Source organism: Malania oleifera, chromosome 8, assembly GCF_029873635.1.
Source record: "Malania oleifera isolate guangnan ecotype guangnan chromosome 8, ASM2987363v1, whole genome shotgun sequence".
NCBI classification, from domain to species: Eukaryota; Viridiplantae; Streptophyta; class Magnoliopsida; order Santalales; family Ximeniaceae; genus Malania; species Malania oleifera.
This window is the reverse complement of record NC_080424.1, coordinates 38,622,523-38,649,355: the sequence shown is the minus strand read 5'-3', so window position 1 is coordinate 38,649,355 and position 26,833 is coordinate 38,622,523. Positions and strand designations below refer to the sequence as shown.

Here is a 26,833-nt window from a genome sequence, read left to right as displayed (position 1 = left end):
TTGCACTTCCAAGATGATCGATTTTTGAGATAATTTTCTTAGTTTGGCTCAGCATTTAAGCCTCCAAACTAATCAATGGGGGACCAAATACGTTACGCATACACACACACACATGCATTGTGTGAGGCTAGTTGAATATTATTCATGATCTGAATTAGGATGGAGATTAGCCCGCTTGACCATAAGAACGCGACGTCTTCTGCCAATCCAAGTAGTCACCCAGACAGGATCTCTGGACACAACTTTATAACCAGCGTTAGCATATAGGGTGCGAGCACCCCAATCGTCTTCGTATGCTCTTAGCGCCAGAAACTCAAATCCCCATACAAAGGACAGCGCTTCGCAAGCCTTCAGCAGCACAGTTCCTACTTTCTGCCGCCTGCATCCATGAAAGCAAACTGGATTAAGGTGAAGGCAACTCTCGTGCCCACCAACCCAAATCTATACCATCGTGTGTGGAAAGGAAAGGCATCTCTCCCTTGATAATGGTCCAAATAACCCGAATTTCTATGTTTGAAACGAAGAGTAAGTCTGATAATTTAAAATGACAAAAGAAATTCACTTTCTTTTTTTTTTTAGATTTGAAAAAAAATATAAACAGCAAGTTAAAGAGGCGTTACATTGTTGGCCTATAATTTAATAGCTTAAGGGTTGTTTGCTATCTACGTTAAAAATTATGAAAATATAAAGTAGAAATGAAAATTTAAAGCTAAAAATAGAAATTAAAACAAAAAATTAGCAATCCATTTGGTTAATATTTATAAAGTTACAAAAAATTAAAAATTTAATTAACAAATAAATTTTTTTCTTGCCTTTAAATCAAATAATACTATAAAAATATGATTAAAACAATAAAATTGCAAAATAATAATTTTTTTAAAAAATGATAATAAAAATAATTTTTTAAAATAATTTTATTAATTGTTATATTTTTTAATTTTATTTTACAATATTAATTTTATTGTACATGGCAATTGAAAAATAGTAAAAATATTTTTGTAATTGGATTTATATTATGCTAAAAAATATTATGTATATATTTATTTTAATTATATTTAAATTTATTTGATCATTTTATTTTAATTTTAATTAAAAAATGTATATGTAATGAAGGTTTTAATATAAAAAATTATTTCTAAATATAAGATTTTTGGCAACAAGTTATCAAAACAATTGAAAATTATAAAATTTGATTTTTAGTCTCTCACAAACAGTTAAAAACTAACAATAGAAATAGAAAATTGAAAACATGAACAAACGCATTTTTATAAATTGTTTCTACACTGTGCAAAAATAAAAACAGAAAATTGAAAACAACAACAATGTCAAATACCCCCTTAAACTTTTAGGTAAAATGATATTCTAACATAATATTAGAATCGGATTGCAAAGAGATCCCGAGTTCTAGGTGAAATTATTAGTGTATACATAGACCATTTGTATGTATTTTAACAAAATAGGTAATTTTTTTAATATTTTCTTGAGTTGTATTCTTGGGTCTGAGTTCATTATTATTTTATTTCTTAAACTGGTACTCGAACATGAAATCAAAGATATATATTTCCCATGAAGGATGTTGTTTATCCTTTGTTTAACTATCATTGCATCTATGTCTTTTGTCCTCTAAACTTAAAAATAAAAAATGAATAGAATTATGTTGCTGATGTGGTACCTGTAATTATTCCGAACAGCAATACCAGACAGATAAACATATTCGTCAGCTCCTTGGACGTGATGAAGAACAGCTTCGTCCCTCAAAATGGTAGCGTCCACCACACCCACTATGTTCTGTCGTGACTCATCACAGCATTCATCAATGGAAGACACAGCTACCAAACATGCATACCTGTATATCATAAACAGCTAGCCACATTTCTTGTAAATCACCAAACTAATAAAAATTTATTTTCGACTGAATGCCGCAAACCAAAGATCATGGGGAAGGAGGATTTTTTCTCTCTTTTTCCTGTTTCTTTTCCTTTTAAGAAGTCTAGTTTTCACAAAGTAACATTGATAATCAAATTAAAATTTACCTATTTGGAGGTGAGTTCCTAAGTTTGTAGAGCAGCCCAGAGAGCACTTCAGCCTGTAGTATTCAAGAATTCATATTAGATTGCAAGAATCCTGATGATGATTATCTCATAAATTAAATATGGATTCCTGCTTTTATTAATAACTAGTAAATATGGCATGTGTATTTCATGTGATTGTATGTGAGTAATAGTTTAAAATATTTTTATAATTTCTAAGTCTACATAGTCAATTTTCACGTCCCAAAATGAAGGACCTTTCGAATGTATGAAAAATGGAAGAAAATAAAAAGAGATGAGACACTTTGCTAGAGGTAGTTAACTAGCCTCCTTGGGTGGCTGATCGACCCTTTCTAAAACTAGTTGTTTGCGAAAGACCACATGCAATCGACCGGCCCCTCAAGGAGATCGATTGGCTTGCTCTTAAACTTGATTTTTATAACTTGTCTTCACGTGATTGGCTGGAGATCTTGGGCCACCATGTGTCCCCTTATTGCCACATGTTAACCTCTGACATTTGCAGCTAAGGGTTGGGGATTATTGGTGGTGTTGGGCTTTGTGGAGCCTAGTTGTGTATGATCCAAATGATGACCCAACCCGAAGTAATGATTTATGGTTTTTTTAATGGGAGATTCTTTTCACTTAGGCTTAGTCCATGGAGCAGAGGCTTGTGCTCATGGACGAGCCTCCTGGGGGTCCCCACTCTTTTATCTTAAAAAGTAGAGTTGTCACTTTATTCCATTTTCAAAAAGGTAAAATAAAGGAAAACCGTTTTCAAAGATATTAGGTTCGGGAGTAGAATTCTACACAGAGAAACTTATTCTTGAGAATCCAAAAGGTTACTACCCTAAAAAACTCATTCTCTTGAATGGTTGTCGTGCTTATCTTGTATGTGTATACATCCCTTGAAAATGTTTATCTTTTGAAACTACATAACCTTTTTTGAAAAGCCTTTCATAGGACTTATGCAAAGGTATAGGCCTTATGAAACTAATACTACTTTAATAACAAATCAAAGCATAATAAAAAACACATAACACATATATAAATCTACATAAAACATGCTAAACAAATGAGATGCAAAGGGAATTTGAGTTATTGTTTGTTATGACTAAATCTACCAGAATAAATTGGTTACATATCTTTGAAAGAGGAATCAAACCATATGTATTTTGAAGATTATTTTCAAAAATAACTTTGAAAAGCAATCAAATAGATTATCATTTTACAAAATCATTGTTGAAAAACTCTTGAAATCTTTGATTATATTGAAACCTGCATTTGAAAACATTAAGTTCTTGATTAAGAAATATGTTTCCTAATGAACTCTCTATGAAATAAAGAGTGAGAAAACAAGTTTATACTTAAAAAATCATTCTTCCACCCTCAATTCTCTTTATGAATGATTGTTATGAAATGATTCTCATTTTGTAGAAATTTACAAAACAATGTGGATTTTGAAAAGCAATCAAATAGATTATCATTTTACAAAATCATTGTTGAAAAACTCTTGAAATCTTTGATTATATTGAAACCTGCATTTGAAAACATTGAATTCTTGATTAAGAAATATGTTTCCTAATGAACTCTCTATGAAATAAAGAGTGAGAAAACAAGTTTATACTTAAAAAATCATTCTTCCACCCTCAATTCTCTTTATGAATGATTGTTATGAAATGATTCTCATTTTGTAGAAATTTACAAAACAATGTGGATTTTTGGAAGGAGAACCACAAACTTGATTTTAAATCCCTGTTAAAGGCTTAGAGAATACCCAAAAGTCTCATCACGGATGTTCGACTCCAAGGTTTTTTGAGAAAAAAATATTTAAAAAATCTTTGAAAGTTTGGAAGAAAACATGAGTGATTATGTTTAATCTCATGAAAATTTTACTTTTATGGAAAAAAATCACAAAACCCTTCCAATCTCATCTTAATCAAGACACATTGATTTACGCTTAGGAAAGTCTTAGAATAAATAACAAAGAGAAATCCTGGAGAAAATTGAAAAAAAGTACAAAATTTGCACCTCTTAGGATTTAGCGGTCAATTGCTTACTAAAATTGAGAAGGTCAGTTGACCATGTCTAGCTCCAACGACTACTTTTTCAAATCAACGCATACCAGGTCAACCATCTGCACTGAAATTTCTTAATTTTGTGCATTTTTAGCACTTTCCCATAACCATACATATACTGAAGAAGAAGAGAAATACTATAGAACCACGTATAAAACATCATAGAATTCTAGAAGATATGGAAGAGAATGCATGTGAATCCTAGAACATGCTTCTAAGGATCATGACACATCTTGCATGGAAAATATAAGAAAATAATATTAGAAGAAGAGAAGGGTACTAACCTCTAAATGTTATCCCTTTCATAGACAAGCGGATGTCACTTAATGAAAAATCACTCTTCTAAATACTCCTAGAATGATGAAGGACTTAAAATGCCCTTCTCTTCTTCTCTTGGTGATTCCCTTCTTGCAAACTACTTTTGTTTTTGTTTTTGTTTTTGTTTTTGTTTTTGTTTTTCACAAACTATCCTTTCTTTGCCCCAACTTCAATCTACCCTAAACTCCACACCACGGGGTTCTTTTATAAACCTCTTAAGAATGGAGGGAAAACCATTTGCAAGTTCGAATTTTAAAATTCAAATTTGAAAATAACCAACTGTAAGGAAATTATCGTGAAATTCCCAAAAAATATGTGAGAAACAAAATAGAGAACACACCCCAAAGAAAAATAATCACATGCACAAGACAATATTTACTTGGTTTGACAATTTGCCTACGTCCACGGAGTTGTAGAGATTTCACTATTATTAGGGAAAAATACAGAGTGCGGCAATATAGTTTTTCTCTCTCTCAAAACTATGTCAATGCACAAACTCTTGGGAATTAAAAACAAATTCCGAAACCCGTGAGAAACAATAGAGAAAAAATACACGCCAAAGAAAAATGAATCACACACACAAGACAGTATTTACATGGTTCGACAATTTTGTCTACGTCCACGGAGTTGCAGGGATTTCACTATTATCAGGGAGAAATATTACAGAGAGTGCAGCGGTACAAAATTCTCCCTCTCACTCTCTCGCGAAGTTTGATCACAAAACTTAATCACCGAAGCCTTTGCTCCATGGACTAAGCCTTAGGATAGAAATTTCTCATTAAATAAATGTTAGGTTATCATCCAAATTTAACACAACTAGGCTCCACAAAAGCCCAACACAAATCCTAATCACCAAAACAACGACTTTTATATCCTGTGCACAGGATTCACAATGGGCTACAAAGTGGGCCAAACAATTTTTCCTATATCAATGTTTGGTAACTTATTTGATTTCAAAACAATCACCAAATATTGATACTTCAAATGGGTCCTCAAAATATGATGTCAACATCTAAAATTTATCTTTATAAATTGTACTATTATTTATCGTATTGATGTGGCAAGTTATTTTAATCGTATTACAAGATATAGAAGAGTTTACCTTTTTATTTGAGGATGAACACTTTATTCAACATCTATAATACCATTGCTTTTATTTTATTTATTTTTTTAACAAAATGGATTTTTTAAGGATCAAATCTTCAAAGATTTAAAATAAAATTTTTAAATGTAGATTTATCTAATATATTTAATTTATTTACTTTTTTGTTTTTAAAATAATAATATTTTTTCCTATAAAATTATTTAAAATATTTGTACTTTCATATATGATATATATGTGTGTGTTTGTGTGTTTATATATATGTTTGTGTGTGTGTGTGTGTGTGTATTTTTTTTTTTGGGGCTAAATGAAGTTTCCTTTTTTAGATTCAAAGTTTAACATGTCTAAAATAGATTTTACAAATATAATTTTATCTAATTTTAGTTGAATTTATTATATAAATTTATTTCTTTAAAGAATATTTGGTCTTAATTTTAAAAGAGAAGAATTTTTTTTTTTTTTTTGTCAATGAGGTGATTTAAACAATCCATACATCTACATATGATATAGAAATTTAATTTTTTAAGGAATGTTGGTTTTATAGAAATTTACTTTTAAAAATAAGGAAACATTTGTCCACAAGTTGATTTAAAAGTATCTTTTACAAGTTTGTAGCCTTTCTTTAAAAAAAAAAAAAAGAAGAAAATTTTTTTTTGTCCATTAAAATGCTTATATAATAATAATAATAATAATAATAATAATAATAAATAAATAAATAAATAAATAAAGATAATGAATTTCCTTTAATAACTTTTTGTTGAGTTTCCTTTTGATGAACCCACCGTCGAATTATTTTACCATCTTACTCTTGTCATGTGACACAATGATCAAAGATGAATAACTATCTCTTTGAAAGATTGCTTGGAATTAAAACTTAATACTTCATCTAAAGTAAAATAATTGGCGATTTCAACGTCAAAAGACTAAAAGTGCCTAATTAACTTGATTTATGATAGATTTAAAGCGTAGTCAATACATCTAATTTAACAATGGGAATGTGAGACTGACTCAAATTATAAGAAAAAAATTATTGAAAGGTCTAAAAATTTTATGAGTTATACATTTGGTTTGACTTCTTTTTAGGTCACCATGAAATGAAAGAATTTTCTGTATGAGACCTTGAAGGCATACTTTGTTGGATTTAGCTTCATTTGGTATGTCCTTGGAGGTCTCTTAAAGATTTGAGATGAGGTTCTTCATGTCACGACTCTTTAGCATGATATCATATATGTATGCTTGGACATATATATTGTCCTAGCTGAGTCATAAAAATTTGAAATAACTAATCTACAGAATGTTGCTTTGATGTTTTTGAGCCCAAAGGGCATATAATTCAATAATGAAAAGTTCCTTTTTCCAAGATGAAATAAGTTTTCTATTCGTGCTCAGAGGCCACAAGTAGTTGATTTTAACCGAAAAGGCATCGATAAAATTCAAGAAACTTAGCCTCAAAGAAGCATTGATATTATTGATTTAGTCAAGTATACGTAGAAGGCTATGGTTTCCTATAGAAGTTCTTGTGATTATTGTGATAAGGTATACTCCGGCTCCCAACCGTGCTCCGGATGGTTGGTGCACCCTTGCTACCCTATGCCATTGAATGGTTCCTTTAACCATCTAGCTTGATAAGGATAATTGACCAAACATAATTTACGCATACGACATCCTAAGTCTGATTTATACTTAAGCACTACTTTGTAGGAGTAGAGTTAATTTGGACTTTACATGCTTTCATTAGGATTGTTAGAAAAATCTCACCTTTACACTCTCTTTTTACACAAAGCTATAAGAAACTAATTTGGAAGTGGTTTGATAACTACGTTTTAAGTCCCTGTGGATCGAAACCCGACTTCCCCCACTTTCTACTAAACTTGGGATTAGTTAAGTTCTATAAATATTATTTTTGGTAGTTAAGGACCCAAACCTTGACAAACCTACCAAAATCTATGCGCATTCACCATTTTCTTGATGCCTTTTTAGCTGTACACATTAACTAGCCAATCTTAGAGACTTACTATTAGGACTTAGATGCTTATGAACTTTCTACTTGATGTCTTCGTTCCTTTTCAATGCAAAGGTCCTCTTGGCCTACTATACAATATTATGAGTAGGATCCAATTAAAGGTAATGTGAAATAACTTAAGGATCTATCTTGAGAATATCCTTCATTGTATAAGTGAATGCATCTACATTGTTCATTAAAAACTCAACTAGTTTACCCATTTACTTTGGTATGACAGTAGTTATAATATTTCAAACCTTCTTACTCTAGTTGACTTTATCTAAAGAAACTTATGTTGACCTTACAAAGTTTAACATCTTATTTTGATGCTAACAAATAAGAGAAACTTAACATATTTGATTGAATAATGATATTTTAGGGTTTAAGAAAGAGAATGTGCTAAAAGGTTATATTTCAAAGAAGGTTGATCATATGAAGCTTAAAGCATGGATTTCAAGATAATATTTTAAAGCTTGAAGTATATGAGAGAGAGCTTGAAAGTATATCAAAGCTCGAAGAAAAACAAGAGAGGCAAAAATAAAGCAAAGAAAGAGAGCTCAAAGAAAAGACATGCATGAAGACTCAAGCGCCAAGAATGTTCAAAGTCTTAGAAGTCTTTATGTAAATGCTTCATATTTTAAATATCTTTTGAAATATTATTGAAGCTTTTTAGGGGATATTTATGGACTTAGAGACTTATTTTTAACAACCTGGAAATTTTTTTATGAAAGATCAAAGCAAGAGAGTAAAACTAATTTTGAAAACTAAAAATGAAAAACTAGAAAAATAAACACTGGGTTTACTTAGTTGGCTAACAGGAATACAACAGTTAAATAAACTGCCCAGCCGACAGACCAAAATAACTGACCTTACTCAGCCGACTGACATTTTTTAGTGTAGTTGAGTCAGCCAACTGATGTTTTAGTGGAATTAATTTCTGGCAGATAGAAAGGCCTCAGTCGCTTGTCTAACGGACTAATCCTGTGAAAATTGCTTACCCAGTTGTCTGTCCAGTCAATTGACTCCATGGGAATTTGAATTTTTGAACCTTAACAGGAAAATTCTAAAAATCAACTTTTCAAATATGAATGTTATAAAAACATGGTGGACACTCAAAGTAACTTGGGGAATAAGGAAACTAATCCTAAAAAGTCTATAAATACTACCTTAATCCCAAGAAATTAATAACCAAGCTATTGCACAGCAAACTTGCATATCTCTCAATCTCTCTCAAAGTTCTTTATTATGACTCATACTCTTGCTGGGGGGAAATCATCTGAATTGCTATTGAAACATCAACCTACGGTTCTCATACTAAGTTTTCTCAATCACTAAAGAACCCTTGGTGATCTCTACACTTGGGCTTCAATTCTATTTCATATTGGTATTTAAATTGTTGAAGTACATAGTGCTGAATTTGTATTAATCTACTCTGTTTGAGAGTGTTCTTGTACGCAGCTACTCTTTTGTATTCTTGCAGTCTTTTTGATGATTCCAAGGTGTTTCGATCATTGGCTAAGCGTGGGGATATCGCTTAGAGAGACCGACTCTAACCTAATTGAAGGAGTGACCGAGTGAGCGAATATAACTTGGAAAGGCAGGCTCTAGCCTACTAAAGGAGTGTGTAACAGTGTTGTTCCACTCGAAAAAGGAAATGATTTCTAGTGAATCCTTTGGTGGTTTTCCAAAGGCAAGGACGTAGGCTGGGGATAAGTCGAACCTCGTAAAAACACGATGTCACTCTCTTTGCCTTACTCTCTTTATTTCTAGCATATATATAAACTGCGTGGCTGTTTTAAATTTTCTAATCATATACACTACATGGATTAGAAATTAAATAAACTTAAGCTTAATTTGTTTTTGGGATTGCGATAACTGAAAGGGAGTACGTTGGTTGATCCATACTTTGCAAAAATCGTGAGGGAGTACGTTGATTGGTGAAACACCCAAAGACTCTTTAACTAAAATTTTATTTAATGTCTAAGCTTTTGGAAAGAGTATTTGATTTTATATTGCACTTCATTTTGAGAAAGCAAATTCATTAGCACAGGGCTTGCATCAACCACAGGACTTGAATCAAACTTTCATATATACAGGACTGCAAACAAATAAAAGCTGAATCTTATATCTTAGTTTGGATATTGGGGTTGATTGAAAAACTGATTGGTTTGGCTGATTGATTGGTTGCTTGATTGTTTAAGTACTTGTGTTGTGGTTGTGTATTAAATTTTGATTTAAGTATTTATTGTGTATTTGATAAATCAACAAGAAGTCAAGAATTCATTAAAAGAAGTAAAGGAGGTTAATGATTCTTAAAAAGAATTAAAAGAAAATTTTAAATCCCATTCACCCCCGCTCTTGAGACTACACCTTAGTTTTCAACTTCTTCCATGTTCTTGTCTTCCTTACTTATTTTCCCTTTAATGGCGAAAAAGTAGTACCTTCGAATCTTGATTTGGTCTCTTTGTAAGTTACATCCTCAACTAAATTTTGGAAAGGTCTACCCAACATTGCACTATATATAAAGGGTGTTTTAACAAATACGAAGTCCACCATTATTGCATAGGTTTACCAATAAAATCAAGTAGGTAGATCGCTGCTTATATCTATGTTGATTTTCATTTGGAGGAAAACAATCTGAATAAGTATCTTAGTTGAACTTCCATCATCAATAAATACTCTCTTAACTTCATAGTTTGTAATGATTAGACTGACTAACAAGGTATTGTCAATAAAGAATTGTAAATTGACAAGATGTCGATTTAAAAAGATAATTACTTTCTTAGAGCTTGAGTTGTTAAAGTCAATCCAACCTTCTTTCTTTTCTTTTCTTTTTTTCTTCTTCTTTTTTTTTTTTTTTTTGGCATTGCTCAAGGTCAATATGCTTCCAATTGATGCTTTCCATATTGCTAATGAGTCTCCTCTCCCTAAGCCTTAAAACAATATTGTGTTCCCTTGCTTCAATTTCTCTTGTTGTGGTTACATAACACAGATGAATCTTATTAATGTGCCCTTTTGAATAAACTACTTGAGGCATCTATGGAATCTATTCAATAGATTGAAAGAGAACAACGTTTATGTGTGAAGAAAGAGATGTGCACTTGCACTTAGATTAGCATCAAATTCCATGGTTAGGTGATCGAGCAAGTTCGTATCTAGATGGATATGGATAATGTGAGAACTATTGAAGACTAGATGATCCCAAAAATAGTGAAGAAACTAGAAGATCCCAACAATAGTGAGGAAACTATGTTCCAAGAAGGAAGACACTATTGAGAGAGTGTCATTACATCGTATTAACATGCTATTTAGTATAACATCACACTTTGGTACTGTTGAAGCAAAAGTACTACTAGCCACACTTGTGTGATGAGGTGATCAAATATACTGAACATGTCTCACTTTTCAGCAAGATAAGTTGGAGTGGAGAAGATTGCAAAGTTGTTGGAGCCTCTTGAAGCACTAGTAAGACCATAAGAGAGTGTCTTACTTGACTTCATCACTAACTTGCTTAGAGTTGGAGATGCAGGTTTTATACTTTGTTAGTCCCAAGGTTTCATTAACTTGATTTTGATGACAACAAATTATTATGGACTAATGACTTTATTGTTGTATTTGTGTGTGGCTCTTATACTTGGTGGAGTGCATAGACAAAGGAAGAAAAGCTTATGGTTGAAGTTATAGGTGCTCTGCAGTGGGGACTCATTGATGAGTGTGTATCACTCGTCGATGAGGAGATACCGAGAGTCAAAAAATCTTAGAAATTCAAAGACTCGTCGATGAGTGGACTTCTCTCTCTCTCTCATTAATGACTACTCTTGGGGCTGCGAAGAAAATTTCAAATTTTAAATATGAACATTGTGATGGTTAGGGATTAGGGGGAAGCTCTGCGGGGTTATTAAATATACTATTTTGAGTATATTGTAGGATGTGATAGGGTGAGAGAGGGAGAGAAGATCATTGTATACTGTTGTAGTGTGTATCTTTAATTTTCATAGTGAAACTCTTGTCGATTGCTCCCGTGGATGTAGGCTTTGCCGAACCATGTAATTCCTAGTGTCATTGCTCTTATCTTTGCTTTATTTATATTGCTATGATTGTGGAAGTGTTCGATTTTTCATCATTTAGATTGTTGCAAGTGTATGTTTGATCGTTTACAAAAATATTGTTGTTCTGTTGTGCATTGTTTGAGATGCATGTGTTAATTTCACAACAAATGGTATCATAGCATTGTTGTTCTAGCCTCTACATCGAAGGATCTCTTGATGCAACAAGGTTTGGTGAAATTTTTATACAGAATTTAACCGGATAACATGGATGCTGTGACTTGGAATGAATTTGGAGCAATCATTCGTCTTTGTTTGGCTAATGACATATTGTATCACGACATTAATGATAATTCTCTGGCATTAGTTTGGCAAATTCGGGAATGCCAATATATGTCTAAGGGTTCATCAAAATCTGCAAATGTAGTGTAGGAAGATTTAGAATGCAGTGATAAAGATATGGAAGAAACTACGACCCCGCCCACGGAATAAGTCTATGTGTTTCATCGGGTTCGGAGTGCCTCATGGGTGATTCTTGGATCTTCGATACATGATGCTTTTATCCTAGAAAATGGTTTGACACCTACAAGTCAATTTATGCTAGTTGTATTTTGATGGAAAATGACATTTCATGCAAAATATTTGTTATTGGAAATGTCAAAAATCAAAATGTATGGTGGTATGGTAAAAATCATATGTGATATACAGCATGAACTGGGTCTAAGGAAGAATGTTATTTCATTAGTTACTTTATACTGTAATGGATATTGTTACAAGTCTGAATGTGGAGAAATGAAAGTGTGTTAAGGTGACTCGATAGTGATGAAAGGAGAAAATGTAGTGGGAAATATCTATGCATTGCAGGATGTTACGGTTGTAGGTGGAGTTAAAATTGTTGAATCTGAGCCGAATATCTTGTGGCATATGTGGTTAAAGCATATGGGTGACTACATGTTTTTAGATATTTGGGAACCGATGATGATAGCATCAGGGGATAGACATATGTATTTCGTGAATTTATCACGATGGATCTTGGGGTACTTCATGCTATGGCTGAGGTGGAGAACTAGATCGGGAGAGAGATTCCCAAGTTAAACATTAGGGCTGAGTATGCCAGTTTTGTTCAAGGAGTTTCATGAGCAGGGCAGATCATATGTAGGGCTTATAGGGTACTTTTTGGTGAAGTCAGTGAGAATAGTGCATTTTTCATGTGATTGATTGCCAAAGGTATCGTTAGATGATAAAGTTGCTGGTAGGTTTTGCGGTAGACTACTCAATTGTGAGTGGATGTCCACTAGTGCACTATTCTAGTGATGGAGGATCTAGGATTGATGTTATGTACGGAAAGTTCATCTTTCAGGGGTATAAGAAAGGTGGGTGTTAGATGGGTAATCCTGTGGCAAATAAAGGGGTGATTGAGGACATGGTTTTTGGTAATAAAGCCATGGGACAGCGTACTTAGGTAAAGGAAGAGAAACAAATGCTAGAAAGCTGCAAGAGCAGTAATCATGTTATTCAGGTGAATTTAGTGACTTAGGACAGAAATGCGGGGAGTTCTAGATGAGGTCAATAGTATAACGGTATGAATAGGCATGTGATGTAGGTGGAGCAACAAACTCAGGGCAGAGATGGCATTTGTCATATTGTATGGATTTTCAGCTCGGGAGACCAAAAAAGTCATGGTGAGCCTATGTACACTCTTAGACAACCACTTAGGTATAAATTTGGCATTATGGTGTTTTATGTATTCATTACTACCAGCAGCAAGGTTTCTACTATTTTTCAAGTTACAATGCATGGCAAAGGGAAAGATAGGCGGATGAGTGTTATAGTGGAGGTAATAGAGGTATTGCATATGTACCAGGTGTGTGAGTTGGTAAGGCTTCTAGTATGGAAGAGGGTGATAGGATGCAGTGGAGTGATATATTTTTTGTGTGTGAATGACATGTTATTGGCTGGAAAGGCTTTGACTGAGGCTGATTAGTTAATAACTCTGTTGAAAGTTTTAGACTTGAATGTGTTGGGTACGAACAAGATGAGTCTTGGTTTGCTGATTGTAATGGACAAGAGCTACAAGGAGATTGGTGTTATCACAAGGTGGCTTTATGGACAAAACCGCAGGGAGACTTCATTTGCATCTCAAGGGGGTTTTGTAGAGAATCAATATGGAATGTCTACCGCTCGGTACCCAAGGATGAGCTGTGATGTTCAGGATATGTCAAACGTCCCTTATTATTCTGTAATGGGGTGTTTGAGAAGGCAATCGAGTGAACCATCAGTTGTTAGTTTTGTTGAAGACTATGTAGGGGGCTTTGGTGATATAAGGCTTATAGCAACTTTTGTGTTTACTGTTGTGAGATGGTTTTATTTGAAGCCTAAGGTGAAAATTTTCAAGTATTGCATATACAACTGTATCGGGGTTGATGGTAGAAGTTGAAGCTTCCATCGGCAAGTTCAAGCAGCGTTGCTTGGACTTGATGCATGTCTCCAAGTGCTAGAAAGGAGACGGTCCCAATCGAATGTTCTATGGTCAAGGTGGAGCAATTAGATATGTTATTCATGTTTTCCTAAGGGGTGTATAGTCGCCAAGGTGGAGGTTGTTGTATTTGTGTGTGGATCTTACACTTGGTGGAGTTCATAAGCAAAGGAAGAAAAGCATATGGTTGAAGTTATAGGCACTCTGCAATAGGTACTCATCTACGAGTGTGCATCACTCATTAACGAGGAGATACCAAGAGCCAGAAATTCTCAAAAATTCAAAGGCTCGTTGACGAGTGCCCTACTCTAGTTGACGAGTGGACTTCTGTAACGCGCTGACCAGCCACGTCGGCCTGGAGTGCTTACTTTAGTGACATCTGTGTATCTGATACAATAATTAATAATATAAATGCAGCAGAAATAAATAAAATAGTCTCCAAAATCAATTACTAGAGTTCTATGTTACTAATATACATCAGAGTCTCTCAATGCTTATAACAAAAACCATGGTACAATACCAAAACTAACTCAGTCCACACACCCATATTACATACTCAGGGGCTTCAAACCCAACTTAAATAAAGTAGAGTTCTTATTGACACTCACAAAAACTAACTTGGTATCATCCCGCCCTGGAGTTCGCTAAACTTGACCTCGAGATGGTCCTGATAAAGAAGATTAAGTTAACATCACTGTGTGGTCAGGATGCATTTAGTGTTTACAAAAAACATTCATCCTTCATTTAACCGAAAATAACTATTTTACATTGTATTCACTTTATACAATTGAAAATACTCGTATCGTTTCTATAGTATACCCAATTTACTAAATATTAACATCATTTAGATATATCTACAAATATGCATAAAAGACACTCTGTGGGACTAAAAACCATTTATTTCCCCCATGGTATGGGTTATGCGGCTCGAAGGTTGGACTAAGCTCTGGGGAATCAATTCAGACAAAGTCAAAATGATCCATCTACTACTAACTACGACTGCAAGCATCCACAACTTGCTTATGGGTCTGATTGTCTTACCACTTCCTAGTTCGGACTTCCAGGGAAGATGCCACCTCTCCGTAGGCTAATCGGCTAAAACCACCCTACATTTCTATCTAAAATAGTGTGGGCGCACATGGTCAACTGCTGAATCTCTAGCAACGATACCGTGCTAATAACATAACTAGTCCTCAGGGTTCCTAAAGTATATCATGTAATTTAAGTAATAAAAACTGTATTTCAAACTCATTGCGTATAAAACCTGTAATATTATAAAATCCCAGCCCTCGACCGTCATATAAAACTTGGCCTAAAGCCGCTAAAAAAAATCCCAGCCTCTAGCCATCAAACAAAACTCAGCTCATAGCCACTGTATCAAATCTCGACCCTCGGTCGTCATATAAAACCCGGCTCACAACTACTATATCAAATCCTGGCCCTTAGCCGTCATATAAAACTCGGCTCATAGGCTCATTTAACAAGTTTTATGCTAGACAAATAGCTCATTTCTACCCTTACCTCAACTTTGGGGCGATGCCTAGAAAGACCCCATCCAAAAATCCACTCCGATAGACTTGTAGAGAAACTCCCCTAGATCCTCGTGGTAACTTCTGATTGTCAATTCGGGTAACGAACGACGAGATATCGTAAAGAGAGAGAGAGTAAGGAGCACAATTTTAAAGAGAGATAGGGAGAGGGAGAGAAAGGGAGAGAGAGAGAGAGAGAGAGAGATTTTCTGATTTCTTAATAAAGAAGTAATTAGAATCCTATTTATAAGCCGTTGACCCGGTCACATTCATCAACGAAATGATGCCTTCGTTGACGAATTACAAAAGGATGTTCATCGACGAAAGGAAGAGTTCGTCGACAAACCTTAAGCCTAAAATTCCTATCATTTGGGATTTATTTTTCAATGATGCCTGAACTTGTCGATGAGAAACAGAAGGGCATTCGTCAATGAAAACAAGGGATTCATTGATGAACCCTATTGTTTTTCCCTTTTTAAATTTCCTTCCTTCTTTCTTATTTATTTCCTTTATTTTTTGGGTTTAGGTTTCTACAATCTCCCCCTCTTATAAAAATTTCATCCCTAAAATTTTCTTACTAATATCGATCACATCATTGTCTCACAATCCATCTTTACTAAAGAGTCGGTAGACACCCATATAGTGGCCCCGTCCCAAGTTTATTAAATACCCTCACTTATGGCGAAGGAATACCATGGTCACACCTATGCCTCGAAAGATTACAATATTATACAAAACTCTTCCAAAGACCATCCACATACAAAATCATAAACAACTAACAAACTAAACAAACCTACCTTACCTGACCTGCAAATAAAACTAACACTTACTTGTCTAGAGTTGATACTCTCTAAAAAGTTGTGGGTACTTTTGGTGTATTTTTGTCTCTAATTTCAAGAAACCTCCTCTACTGCATGATTCTGCCACAGCACTTTCACCAATGGTATGTCCTTAGTGCGCAGTTTCTGTATTTTTCGATCCAAAATATGAATTGGTACCTCTTCGTATGCGAAAAAATACCCAATCTCCAAAGGCTCACAACTTATCACGTGTGAATGATCCGACACGTGCTTCCTCAGCATTGATACGTGGAACACATTATAAACTCTAGACAATTCTAGGGGTTACGCCACTCGATAGGCAACTGGATCTATTGTTTCCAAGATCTCGAATAGCCCAATGTACCTAGGACTCAACTTGCCTTTCTTCCCAAACGTCATCACCCTTTTCATTGGGGCAATCCTCAAAAATATCATATCACCAATTTTGAACTCCAACTCCCATCGGCGAGTTTCCGCATAACTCTTCTGCCGACTCTGTGCTGCTTTAATCCTCTTCCTAATAAGCTCGACCTTTGCAGAGGTCTGCTAAACTAATTTTGGCCCCAAAATCTACCGCTTGCCTACCTTATCCCAGTACAACGAAAATCGACACCAATGACCATACAAAGTATTATATGGTGTCATCTCAATACTGGCCCGATAATTGTTATTATAAGCAAACTCAACGAGCAGTAGATACCGAATACAACTATCCCCAAAATCCAGCGCACACACCTGTAGCATATCCTCTAGAATCTGAATGGTCCTCTCAAACTGCCCATCCATCTGTGGATGAAATGTGGTACTGAAGGTGAGTTGAGATCCCAAGGCGTCCTACAAACTCTTCTAGAATCTAGAGGTGAACCATGGATCTCAATCTGAAACAATGGAAATCGGGACGCCATGAAGTCCAATTTCCTATACATAAAGCTCTACTAGCCTATTCATAGAGTAACTGACTCTGATCAGAATGAAGTGCGCAGTCTTCATTAGTCGATCCATAATTACCCTAATGGAATTCTGTCCATGCACTGCTAAAGGCAACCCTGATACAAAGTCCATTGAGATATGCTCCCACTTCCACTTAAGGATATCAAGTGGCTGAAGTGGTCCCGCTGGCCTATTGTGCTCTGCTTTTACCTGCTAACATATCAGACACTGCTCTACAAATTTGGCAATCTCCCTCTTCATGTTACTCCACCAGAATGATTCTTGTAGATCTCTATACCTCTTCGTGCTTCCACGATAAACAGTATAGAGAGAGCGATGAGCCCCCTCTAGAATTGTCTTTTAAATCTCTGCATCATCAGGTACAGACAGCCTGGTATGAAATCTGAGAACTCCATCCTCATAAACATTGAAGTTTGGTTGCTACTCACTTCGTACTTTCTTCACAATTTCCATTGGCTCTACGTCTTTTGTTTGAGCGACTTTAATTTTCTCCTATAAGGTTGGCTGAATGATCAAACTGGCCATGATTTCCTATGGATTCCTATCCACTAACTCTACATGCAACCTCTTCAGGTCCATCCTGATCTGATGTTGTGCCACAACCGCTGAAATTGATGCACCACCGACTTACGACTCAAAGCATCAACTACCAAATTCGCCTTTCCTGGGTGGTAACTAATGGTACAATCGTAGTCCTTAATCAACTAAAGCCATCTCCTTAGCCTCATGTTCAATTCTTTTTGGGTGAAAAAGTATTTAAGGCTCTTGTGATCCGTAAAGATCTCGCACTTTTCATTGTATAGGTAGTGCCTCCAGATCTTTAATGCATAAACTGCTGTTGTCAATTCCATGTCATGTGTAGGATAGTTCGTCTCGTACTCCTTGATTTGGCGAGAAGCATACGCAATGACCTTTCCCTGCTGCATTAAGACACACTCCAGTCCTTTCTGAGATGCGTTATTGTAGATTACAAGTCCACCATCCACTGATGGAATGGTGAACACTGGGGCAGTGACTAGTCGCTGCTTCAATTCCTAGAAACTCTACTCGCACTCCCCAGTCAACTCAAATTTACTATTCTTCCTCGTAAGATGCATCAAAGGACCCGACAACCTAGAGAAACCCTCGATGAACCTGCGATAGTGCCCTACCAAACCCAAGAAACTTCTAATCTCGTGCATGTTCTTCTGTTTTGCCCAATCAACTACCACCTCTACTTTGCCTAGGTCCACTAAAATTCCCTCACCAGACACTACATGTCCCAAAAATGCAACCTGTTCTAGCTAGAACTCGCATATCTTGAATTTAGAAAATAACCTTTTCTCTCTGAGTACTTGAAGTACCAGTCTCAAATGAGCTTCATGCTCTGCAGGACTTCTCGAATAAACTAAGATGTCATCAATGAATACTACCACGAATTGATCTAAGTACTTATGGAACACCCTAATCATCAGGTCTATAAATATTGTAGGCACATTCGTCAAACCGAACAGCATAACCAGAAATTTGTAATGGTCATATCGGATTCAAAAGCTGTCTTTGATATATCCTTTGATTTCATCTTCAACTGATGATACCCGCATCGCAGATTGCTTTTAGGGAAAACCTGAGTACCCTTTAGCTGGTCAAATAGATCATCAACACGAGGTAACAGGTACTTATTTTTCACTGTCACCTTATTAATTTCCCGGTAGTCAATGCACATTCTCATGGACCCATCTATCTTCTTCACGAACAACACCGGCGCTCCCTAGGGTGATACGCTTGGTCTGATAAAACCTTTGTCTAGAATTTCCTGTAACTGCTCCTTTAATTCAGCTTGAGCCATTCTTTATAGAGCCTTAGAAATTGGCGCTGTCCTTAAAGTTAACTCAATGGCAAATTCCACCTCACGATCCGGTTGCAATCCCGGTAAGTCCTCAGGAAACACGTATGAGAACTCCCTTATCACTAGGATATCCTACAACTTCAGTCCTTCTTTTGGTGCTTCTTTCACACAAGCCAGGTACCCTTGGAAACCCTCCATAAGTAACCTTCTTATCTGCATCGCTAAAAGAATTTGTGGTGCCGAGTACACACACGACCCGAAGAATTTGAATTCCTACTGCCCTGGGGGTCTAAACCCTACCTCCTTCTTGTGGTAGTCGATACTCGCTTAACTGGATGCTAGCCAATCCATTCCCAAAATAATGTCAAATCCTTGCATATGAAAAATGATTAGACTAGCAGGCAGCCTTCTCCCTTGAATCTCCACTGGGAAGTCTCTAATCACCTTACTGCATACAATAACTGACCCTATCGGCATGACCACAGTTAACTCGACATCTAACGGCTATGCTTCTACCCCACATAGTTTAATGAATCTCCGAGATACAAATGAGTGTGTCGCACTAGAGTTAAATAACACAATAGCACTATTTGACATAATGGAAATCATACTTGTCACCACATTGCTTGAGTGCTCCGCATCTCCCGGAATCAATAAGTACACCTACACTTGGGCGATGCCCCTTTAGTGACCTTCTTAAGGTACCTGGTTACCTGCCCCACACTAATGTTGTGGAGGTGCTTAATTCAATGTCGCGCAACAATCTCGTGCCTAATGTCTTGCCCCATCATACCAATAACAGCCAACTGATTTAGCCCTACACTCGCCCCAATGCCTCTTGTGGCATCTGGGACAAGTAGAATGCTGAGAATTCCCTTAATGGGACCGAGATCCCATCTCCTGTCATTGGCCTCCATGAACTCTAGATGGTGCTAGATTAAAACCCCTGAGACAAGGGCCTCTTCTTCTGGTTTATTGCTCTCCCCCCCTCCTGAATGCTGGTCTCGAATTTCATGGCCCTGTCCACCAACTTAGAAAAACTATGAGTCAATAATGCCACCACCTGTATGCGTACACCCTGCTTTAGACTTCTCTCAAACATCTGAGCCTTCTTTGGCTCATCTAGGACCACTTGTGGAGCAAAATGGGATAGTTCCACAAATCTGGCCGCATATTACTGCATAGTCATAGGCCCTTAGGTCAGATGTAGGAAATCCTTTGCCTTCACCTCTGGGGTGGTAATAGGGAAGTATCTATTGAAGAAAACCTTCCTGAAATGGCTCCAGGTAATAAGTGCATGTTATAGGCATTGTTCCTCCACCAGTTTTGCTGATCTCCACCACCTCTTTACTTCCCCCACTAATTTAAAGGTGGCAAACCACACCTTCTGTTCCTCTGTGCACTCCAACACACCTAACAACTCCTCCATCTCCTGAACCCAATCTTCAGCTGCAATCGGGTTCGCTCCTTTTGGAAATGTAGGTGGAATTGCCCAGGTAAACTGCTGGAACGTGCAGCCCTTATCAGACATTAGCCGATCCTGCTCACTAGAATCCCTCTAGGTTTCCTTCCTAGCCTGTCGTGCTATACTATGCAGCATTGTCGAGGTATCAACTTCATCCTCACTAGAGGTATCCATATGATTATCCCCTCGAGCCATATTATCCTTTCCCATGGAATCCATCCTGAAAATAGGATAGAAACCGACTTAGAAATTCCACATTTATCATGGTTGATGAAATTATGGAATGACAAAATAATATCACATTTGAGTTTGCAATTAAAGGGATCATTTACACAATTTTTCTACAAAGTCGTCTAGGTACTGACCTTAATCCATAACATTGACACTTCACATATACTCAACCGACCTAACGTTCCCACTTACATTGCCAAGTTCTAGTCTCTCAATCCAGAAACGAAACCATCAATGGATTTATCATGGTTTTACTGAAATCTTCATTTTAGGAAAAACACAGAAGACCATCAACGAATCACTACTTCTAAGCTTCCAGACTAAAACCCCACCTAACATACCCACTCTTATCCTATCTCAACCTATACTCTGGTAATTATAAACTATCAAACTCTGCGGAACCTAGCAAACCTAGGCTCTAATACCACCTGTAACACCTTGACCTGCCACGTGGGCCCAGGGTACTACTTTAGTGACATTTGTGTACTTGATACCATAATCAATAGTATAAATGCAGCGAAAATAAATAAAACAGTCTCCATAATCCATTATCAGAGTTTTATGTTACTAATATACATCAGAGTCTCCCGATGCTCATAATATAAACCATGGTACAATACCAAAACTGATGCTCATAATATAAACCATGGTACAATACAAAAACTAACTCAGTCCATGCACCCTATAGTTCGCTAAACTCGACCTCGAGATAGTCCTGAAAAGATAATTTGTATACAGGGGTGAGACACTGCTCAGTAAAGAAGATTTTGTTAATATCGATGTGTGGTCAGCATGCATTTAGTGTTGATAGAAGACATCCATCCTTCATTTAATCGAAAATAGCTATTTTACATTGTACTCACTTTATACAATTGAAAATACTTGTCTCATTTCCATAATATAAACAGTTCATTAAATAGTAACATCATTTACATAAATCTATAGATATGCATAAAAGATACTTCCAGAGACTAAACACCATTTACTTCCCCTATGGTATGGTTTGTGCCGCCCAAAGGCTGGACTAAGCCCTGGGGATCAACCTAGACAAAGTCAAAATCATCCATCTGCTGCTAACTATGACTGCAGGCATCCAAAACTCGCTTGTGGGTTCGATTTCCTTACCACTTCTTGGTCCAGACTTCTAGGGAAGGTACCATCGACTAATCGGCTGAAACCACCCTACACTTCTATCCAGAACAATGTGGGCACATATGGTCAACTACTAAATCTCTAGCAACGGTACCATGCTCTTAACATAACTGGTCCTCGGGGTTCCTATCATGTAATTTAAGTAATAAAAAATGTATTTCAAACTCATTGTGAATGAAACCTGTCATATTATAAAATCCCGGCCCTCAACTGTAATATAAAATTCGACCCATAGCAGCTAAACAAAATCATGGCCTTCGGCCGTCATATAAAACTTGGCTCATAGTCGCTAAATCCCGACCCTCAACTGTCATTTAAAACTCGGCTCACAACCGTTATATCAAATCTCGACCCTTGGTTGTCATATAAAACTCGGCTCACAACGGCTATATCAAATCCCGCCCTTCGTCCGTCATATAAAACTCGGCTCGCAACCGTTATATCAAATCCCTGTATTTTTCACAAACAATTCCAGTATTTCACATTCACAAACTCAGTTATACAATAAGCTCAAAATATTATTCATCTGCCACACAATTCCAATATACAATATATCCTGTTTATATCGTCAAACCAAACTTTCCACTGTTCATTTTTACTCAAAATGTCATATCATATATCCTAAGTTTGAAAAGTCTATTTTGAACTGCTAGTTTTCAAAATAACAACTGAAAATATAAATATACATATATAGCATTTCAATCGATTCAATTTAAAAAAAAATCCTGACTTAACTTAATCCCTTTACAAGTTTACTGAGAGAGTTCCTACAACGTTCATATAGCCCACCCTACGGCGATATGACTTCAAAACCCTGAATACACACTTTCTCAGTTTAATCAACTCAAATCCCAGATTAGCAACCATTAAAAATTCCTAGGCCCACACACCCCATTTAACTAGTTATATGCTAGACATATAACTCATTTCTACCCTTACCTCAACTCTGTGGTGATGCTTGGAAAGACCCCATTCAAAAATCTATTCCGCTAAATTTGTCGAGAACTCCCCTAGATCCTCGTTGTAACTTTCGATCATCGATTCGAGCAATGAACGGCGACATATCGTAGAGAGAGAGAGAGAGAGAGAGAGAGAGAGAGAGAGAGAGAGAGAGAGAGAGAGATTTTCTGATTTCTTAATGAAGAGGTAATTAGAATCCTATTTATAAGTCATTAACCCGATCACCTTCGCCGACGAAATGGTGTCTTCGTCAACGAATTGCAGAAGGGCATTCGTCGACAAAAGGAAGGGTTTGTCAATGAACCTTAAGCTTAAAATTCCTATTGTTCAGGATTTCTTCGTTGACGAGAAACAGAAAGGCATTCATTGACGAAAACAGGGGATTCGTCGATGAACCCCACTGTTTTGCCCTTTTTAAATTTCCTTCCTTCTTTCTTATTTATTTCCTTTAGTTTTTGGTTCGGGTTTCTACAACTTCTCTCTCACATCGTCAAGTGCCATGATTGTCGATGAGTGCTCTCAGGGTTACAAGGAAAATTTCAAATTTTGAATATGAAAGTTGTGACAGTTGGGGATTAGGGGGGAAGCCTTCGTGGGGTTATTAAATATACTATTTTGAGTATATTGTAGGATGTGAGAGGGTGAGAGCAGGAGAGAAGATCATTGCATACCATTATAGTGTGTATCTTTTATTTTCATAATGAAACTCTTACCGATTGCTCTTATGGATGCAAGCTTTGCCGAAACACGTAATTCCTGGTGTCGTTGCTCTTACCTTTGTTTTCTTTATATTACTATGGTTGTGGAAGTATTCTATTTTTCATCATTTAGATTGTTGCAAGTATATTTTTGATCATTTACAACAATATTGTTATTCTTCTGTGCATTGTTTGAGAGGCATTTGTGTTTAAATTTTTTCTACAAGACTTAAGCCATTATGAAGAATTGAGAGACGATGGTTGAAAACATTAATTGATTCATTTTGCTTTTTTATTTTTCTCTCATTCGTAACGTTCTTCAACTTGTAAAATTGAATGAAAATATAAAGCATAACACTAATAGATCAAAATTAGAAAGATGGGGACAAATAGTAGATCGAACTCCAGCCTTGTGCTAGGGGCGGCGAGATGAAATGAGTTTAATGAAAATCAAATATTTGATACAAAATTTAAAGTAAATTAAAACAAGCTAAACAAATTACACAATATCAAAGAGTAAAGAATGCACCTCATTCACCTAAGCAATGTTTAACTTGTAGAAAAGAAAAGTCACAATACTTATCGTGCATTTGCAAGCATGGATTGTAAGTCTTAAATTTGAATTTGTGTGAAATGGAACAGAATATAATATGCAATCAATATTATCCACAAATATCAAATCCATGATCCAAAATCCATGTTTATAAGCTCTACCAACTTATGAATTTTTGTGGAATGGGAGTTAGAGAACCCAATAAAAAATTTTATATTTCATCTTATTCAAATTATGTATTTTGATGTTTAGGTTGTGTTGAATTCAAATGTTTTAATGTGGGTAAAGGAAAATTCAGCCAAACAAGAAGAATAAGAAGTTCAAGGGGAAAAATAAAAAAGGTAAAGTAAAATGGTGCAGGGAGCATGCAGCAGTTCATTAATTAAAGAAACCTGAAAAAAGTGGAAGAACAAGTGATTGAAGAGGGGGAGTGGGACGTGAAACGCCTCAGCTTGAACTTGAGCTGCCCTCCTCATCTCATGCATCTTCTCCTCCAACCTCCTCACCCTCCACCCATATTCCCTCACAAAGTAGTACCCAACCTCATCTGCCACCTGCTGCTTCCCCCCATATCCACTTTCTCCCCCCGTCAATAACGCCGATGTCGAAGGACCATAGCACTGCACCGTGTGGAAACACTTCTTCTTCTCTCTGAGTAATGTTCCATCAATTTTTCCAGAAGGATGCACAAGGGATCCATATTTACAGGGAGACTCTGAAACAAGGATTTTCAAGAACTGAGACCCTATTTGCGAGTACGCCATGTTAATTGGATTATTATTTTCTTGAGCGGATATGCTGACACTTAAACGCGGATGTGTGTGAGATCATCTTCTGGATCGCTAACTACCTAGCTAGGCGAGTCTGTGAGATGGACGTCTTGACACCTGTGAAGGAATGTACGTAGTCGATAAAAAAAAACAGGATAAGATGTGGACAAGAATGGCTGGCTGGCTGGGAACTTAATTTGCTTAAGACCACAGAATGTGCAGCCATACGGGCTTTTGATGTTGAATGACACGTTCCGGCGGTCCGGTTAATTGGTGGGACAGCTTTGAATGCTTGCAATTAATCTGCCATATAAAACTAGACAATTGGTGTGTGGGAGTCCTCTGACCACAAATTTTATGTTTGATTCAGAAAAAAATAAATAAATAAAATAAGAGTAAACAAGAGTCTTATTATGTCTCTTCTCTCGGAGGAAAACTAAACAGAGCCCCTGTGTTAAAACGGAATGACAATATATCTCTTTATTCATAATAATAAATAATGCTTACACAATGCCTTTTTATACACATTATAATAACAGAATTTGTACAATTGAAGAGTATAATTTATAACTGAAATATTCTTCTGTAACTGTTGCTGCTGTATGACGAACTGAAGACCAGGACTGCTAACTGCTAATCTGATAAACAGCTGCTGCTGTGTAATTGCTTTACTGAAGATGAAGACTGCTAATATGCCCCCTCAAGATGGTGATGGAGAATAAATATTCAACACACCCATCTTGCGCAAAATATGGTGAAAAACATCAGAACCTAAAGCCTGCCTTTGTAAAAATATCTGCTAACTGGTGATGGGTGGATGAAAAAGATTTAAAAAATCAACTTGAACCTTCTCCCGAACTAAGTGGCAATCGATGTCAATGTGTTTTGTTCTTTCATGAAAAACAGGATTAGAAGCAATATGCATAGCAACCTGATTATCACAAAATAATGAGATGGGTAGAGATGCTGAAACACCCAAATCATTGGGAAGATTAACAAGCCAAGTAAATTCACAAGAAGTAGTTGTCATGGCTCGATATTCAGCTTCAGCAAAAGATCTCGAAATGGTTGTTTGTTTCTTAGATCGCCATGCAACAAGAGAGTTACCAAGAAAAATGCAAAAACCAGTAACGGATCGGCGAGAGTCGGGACAACTTGCCCAATCAGAATCAGTAAAACTTGTAAGTTTTAGAGATGAATGAGCACTAAAGAACAAGCCTTGGCCAGGAGATGATTTCAGATATCGAAGAACACGATAAGCTGCATGAAGATGGGGTAGCCGAGGCGTATCCATGAACTACGTAAGCACTTAAGCTGAGAAAGCAATATCAGGTCTTGTGATAGTGAGATATAATAATCTTCCAACAAGACGTCGATATGGTAAAGGATCCGGTAATAAAATACCTTCAGTACGAGAGAGTTTGAGATATTGAGTCATTGGAAATGAAACAGATTTAGAACCAAGAAAACCAGTGTCCTATAAAATGTCCAAAACATATTTTCTCTAACAAAGAAAAAATCCTTTAGAGGAACGAGCTACGTCAAGGCCCAAGAAATATCTCAAGCATCCAAGGTCTTTAATTTTGAAAGCTGAATAGAGAAATTGTTTAATGGCATTGATGGATGATATACTGGAACTTGCAAGAATAATATCATCAACATATACTAGAATAACTGTGAAAGTTGAAGATTTCTGAATAAAAATACACGATATCATATTTTGACTGATAAAATCCATAATCAATTAAAGTCATAGCAAGCTTGGAAAACCATTGCATGGATGCTTGCTTTAAACCATAAAGGCTTTTATGAAGTCGGCAAACCAA

General features: G+C 36.1%; 1 protein-coding gene across 1 annotated transcript; it reads right to left on the bottom strand.

The window, feature by feature from the left end:
• On the bottom strand, nucleotides 1-25,210 carry LOC131162005 (GCN5-related N-acetyltransferase 10, chloroplastic). Its single transcript, XM_058118096.1, has 4 exons — nucleotides 24,630-25,210; nucleotides 2,034-2,086; nucleotides 1,673-1,846; nucleotides 1-379 (listed from the first exon to the last, which is right to left on the bottom strand). Exons 1-4 carry the CDS (start codon nucleotides 24,999-25,001, stop codon nucleotides 139-141), a joined length of 840 nt encoding a protein of 279 aa, XP_057974079.1. The 5' UTR covers nucleotides 25,002-25,210; the 3' UTR covers nucleotides 1-138.
• Nucleotides 25,211-26,833: the final 1,623 nt, after the last annotated feature.

Coding starts and splice junctions, on each gene's coding strand:
- LOC131162005 (XM_058118096.1), bottom strand. CDS start 25,001: ATGGCGTACTCGCAAATAGGGTCTCAGTTCTTGAAAATCCTTGTTTCA. Junction 1,847..2,033: donor AGGAACTCACCTCCAAATAG/GTAAATTTTAAT, acceptor TATGATATACAG/GTATGCATGTTTGGTAGCTG. Junction 380..1,672: donor GCTGTTCGGAATAATTACAG/GTACCACATCAG, acceptor TCATGGATGCAG/GCGGCAGAAAGTAGGAACTG.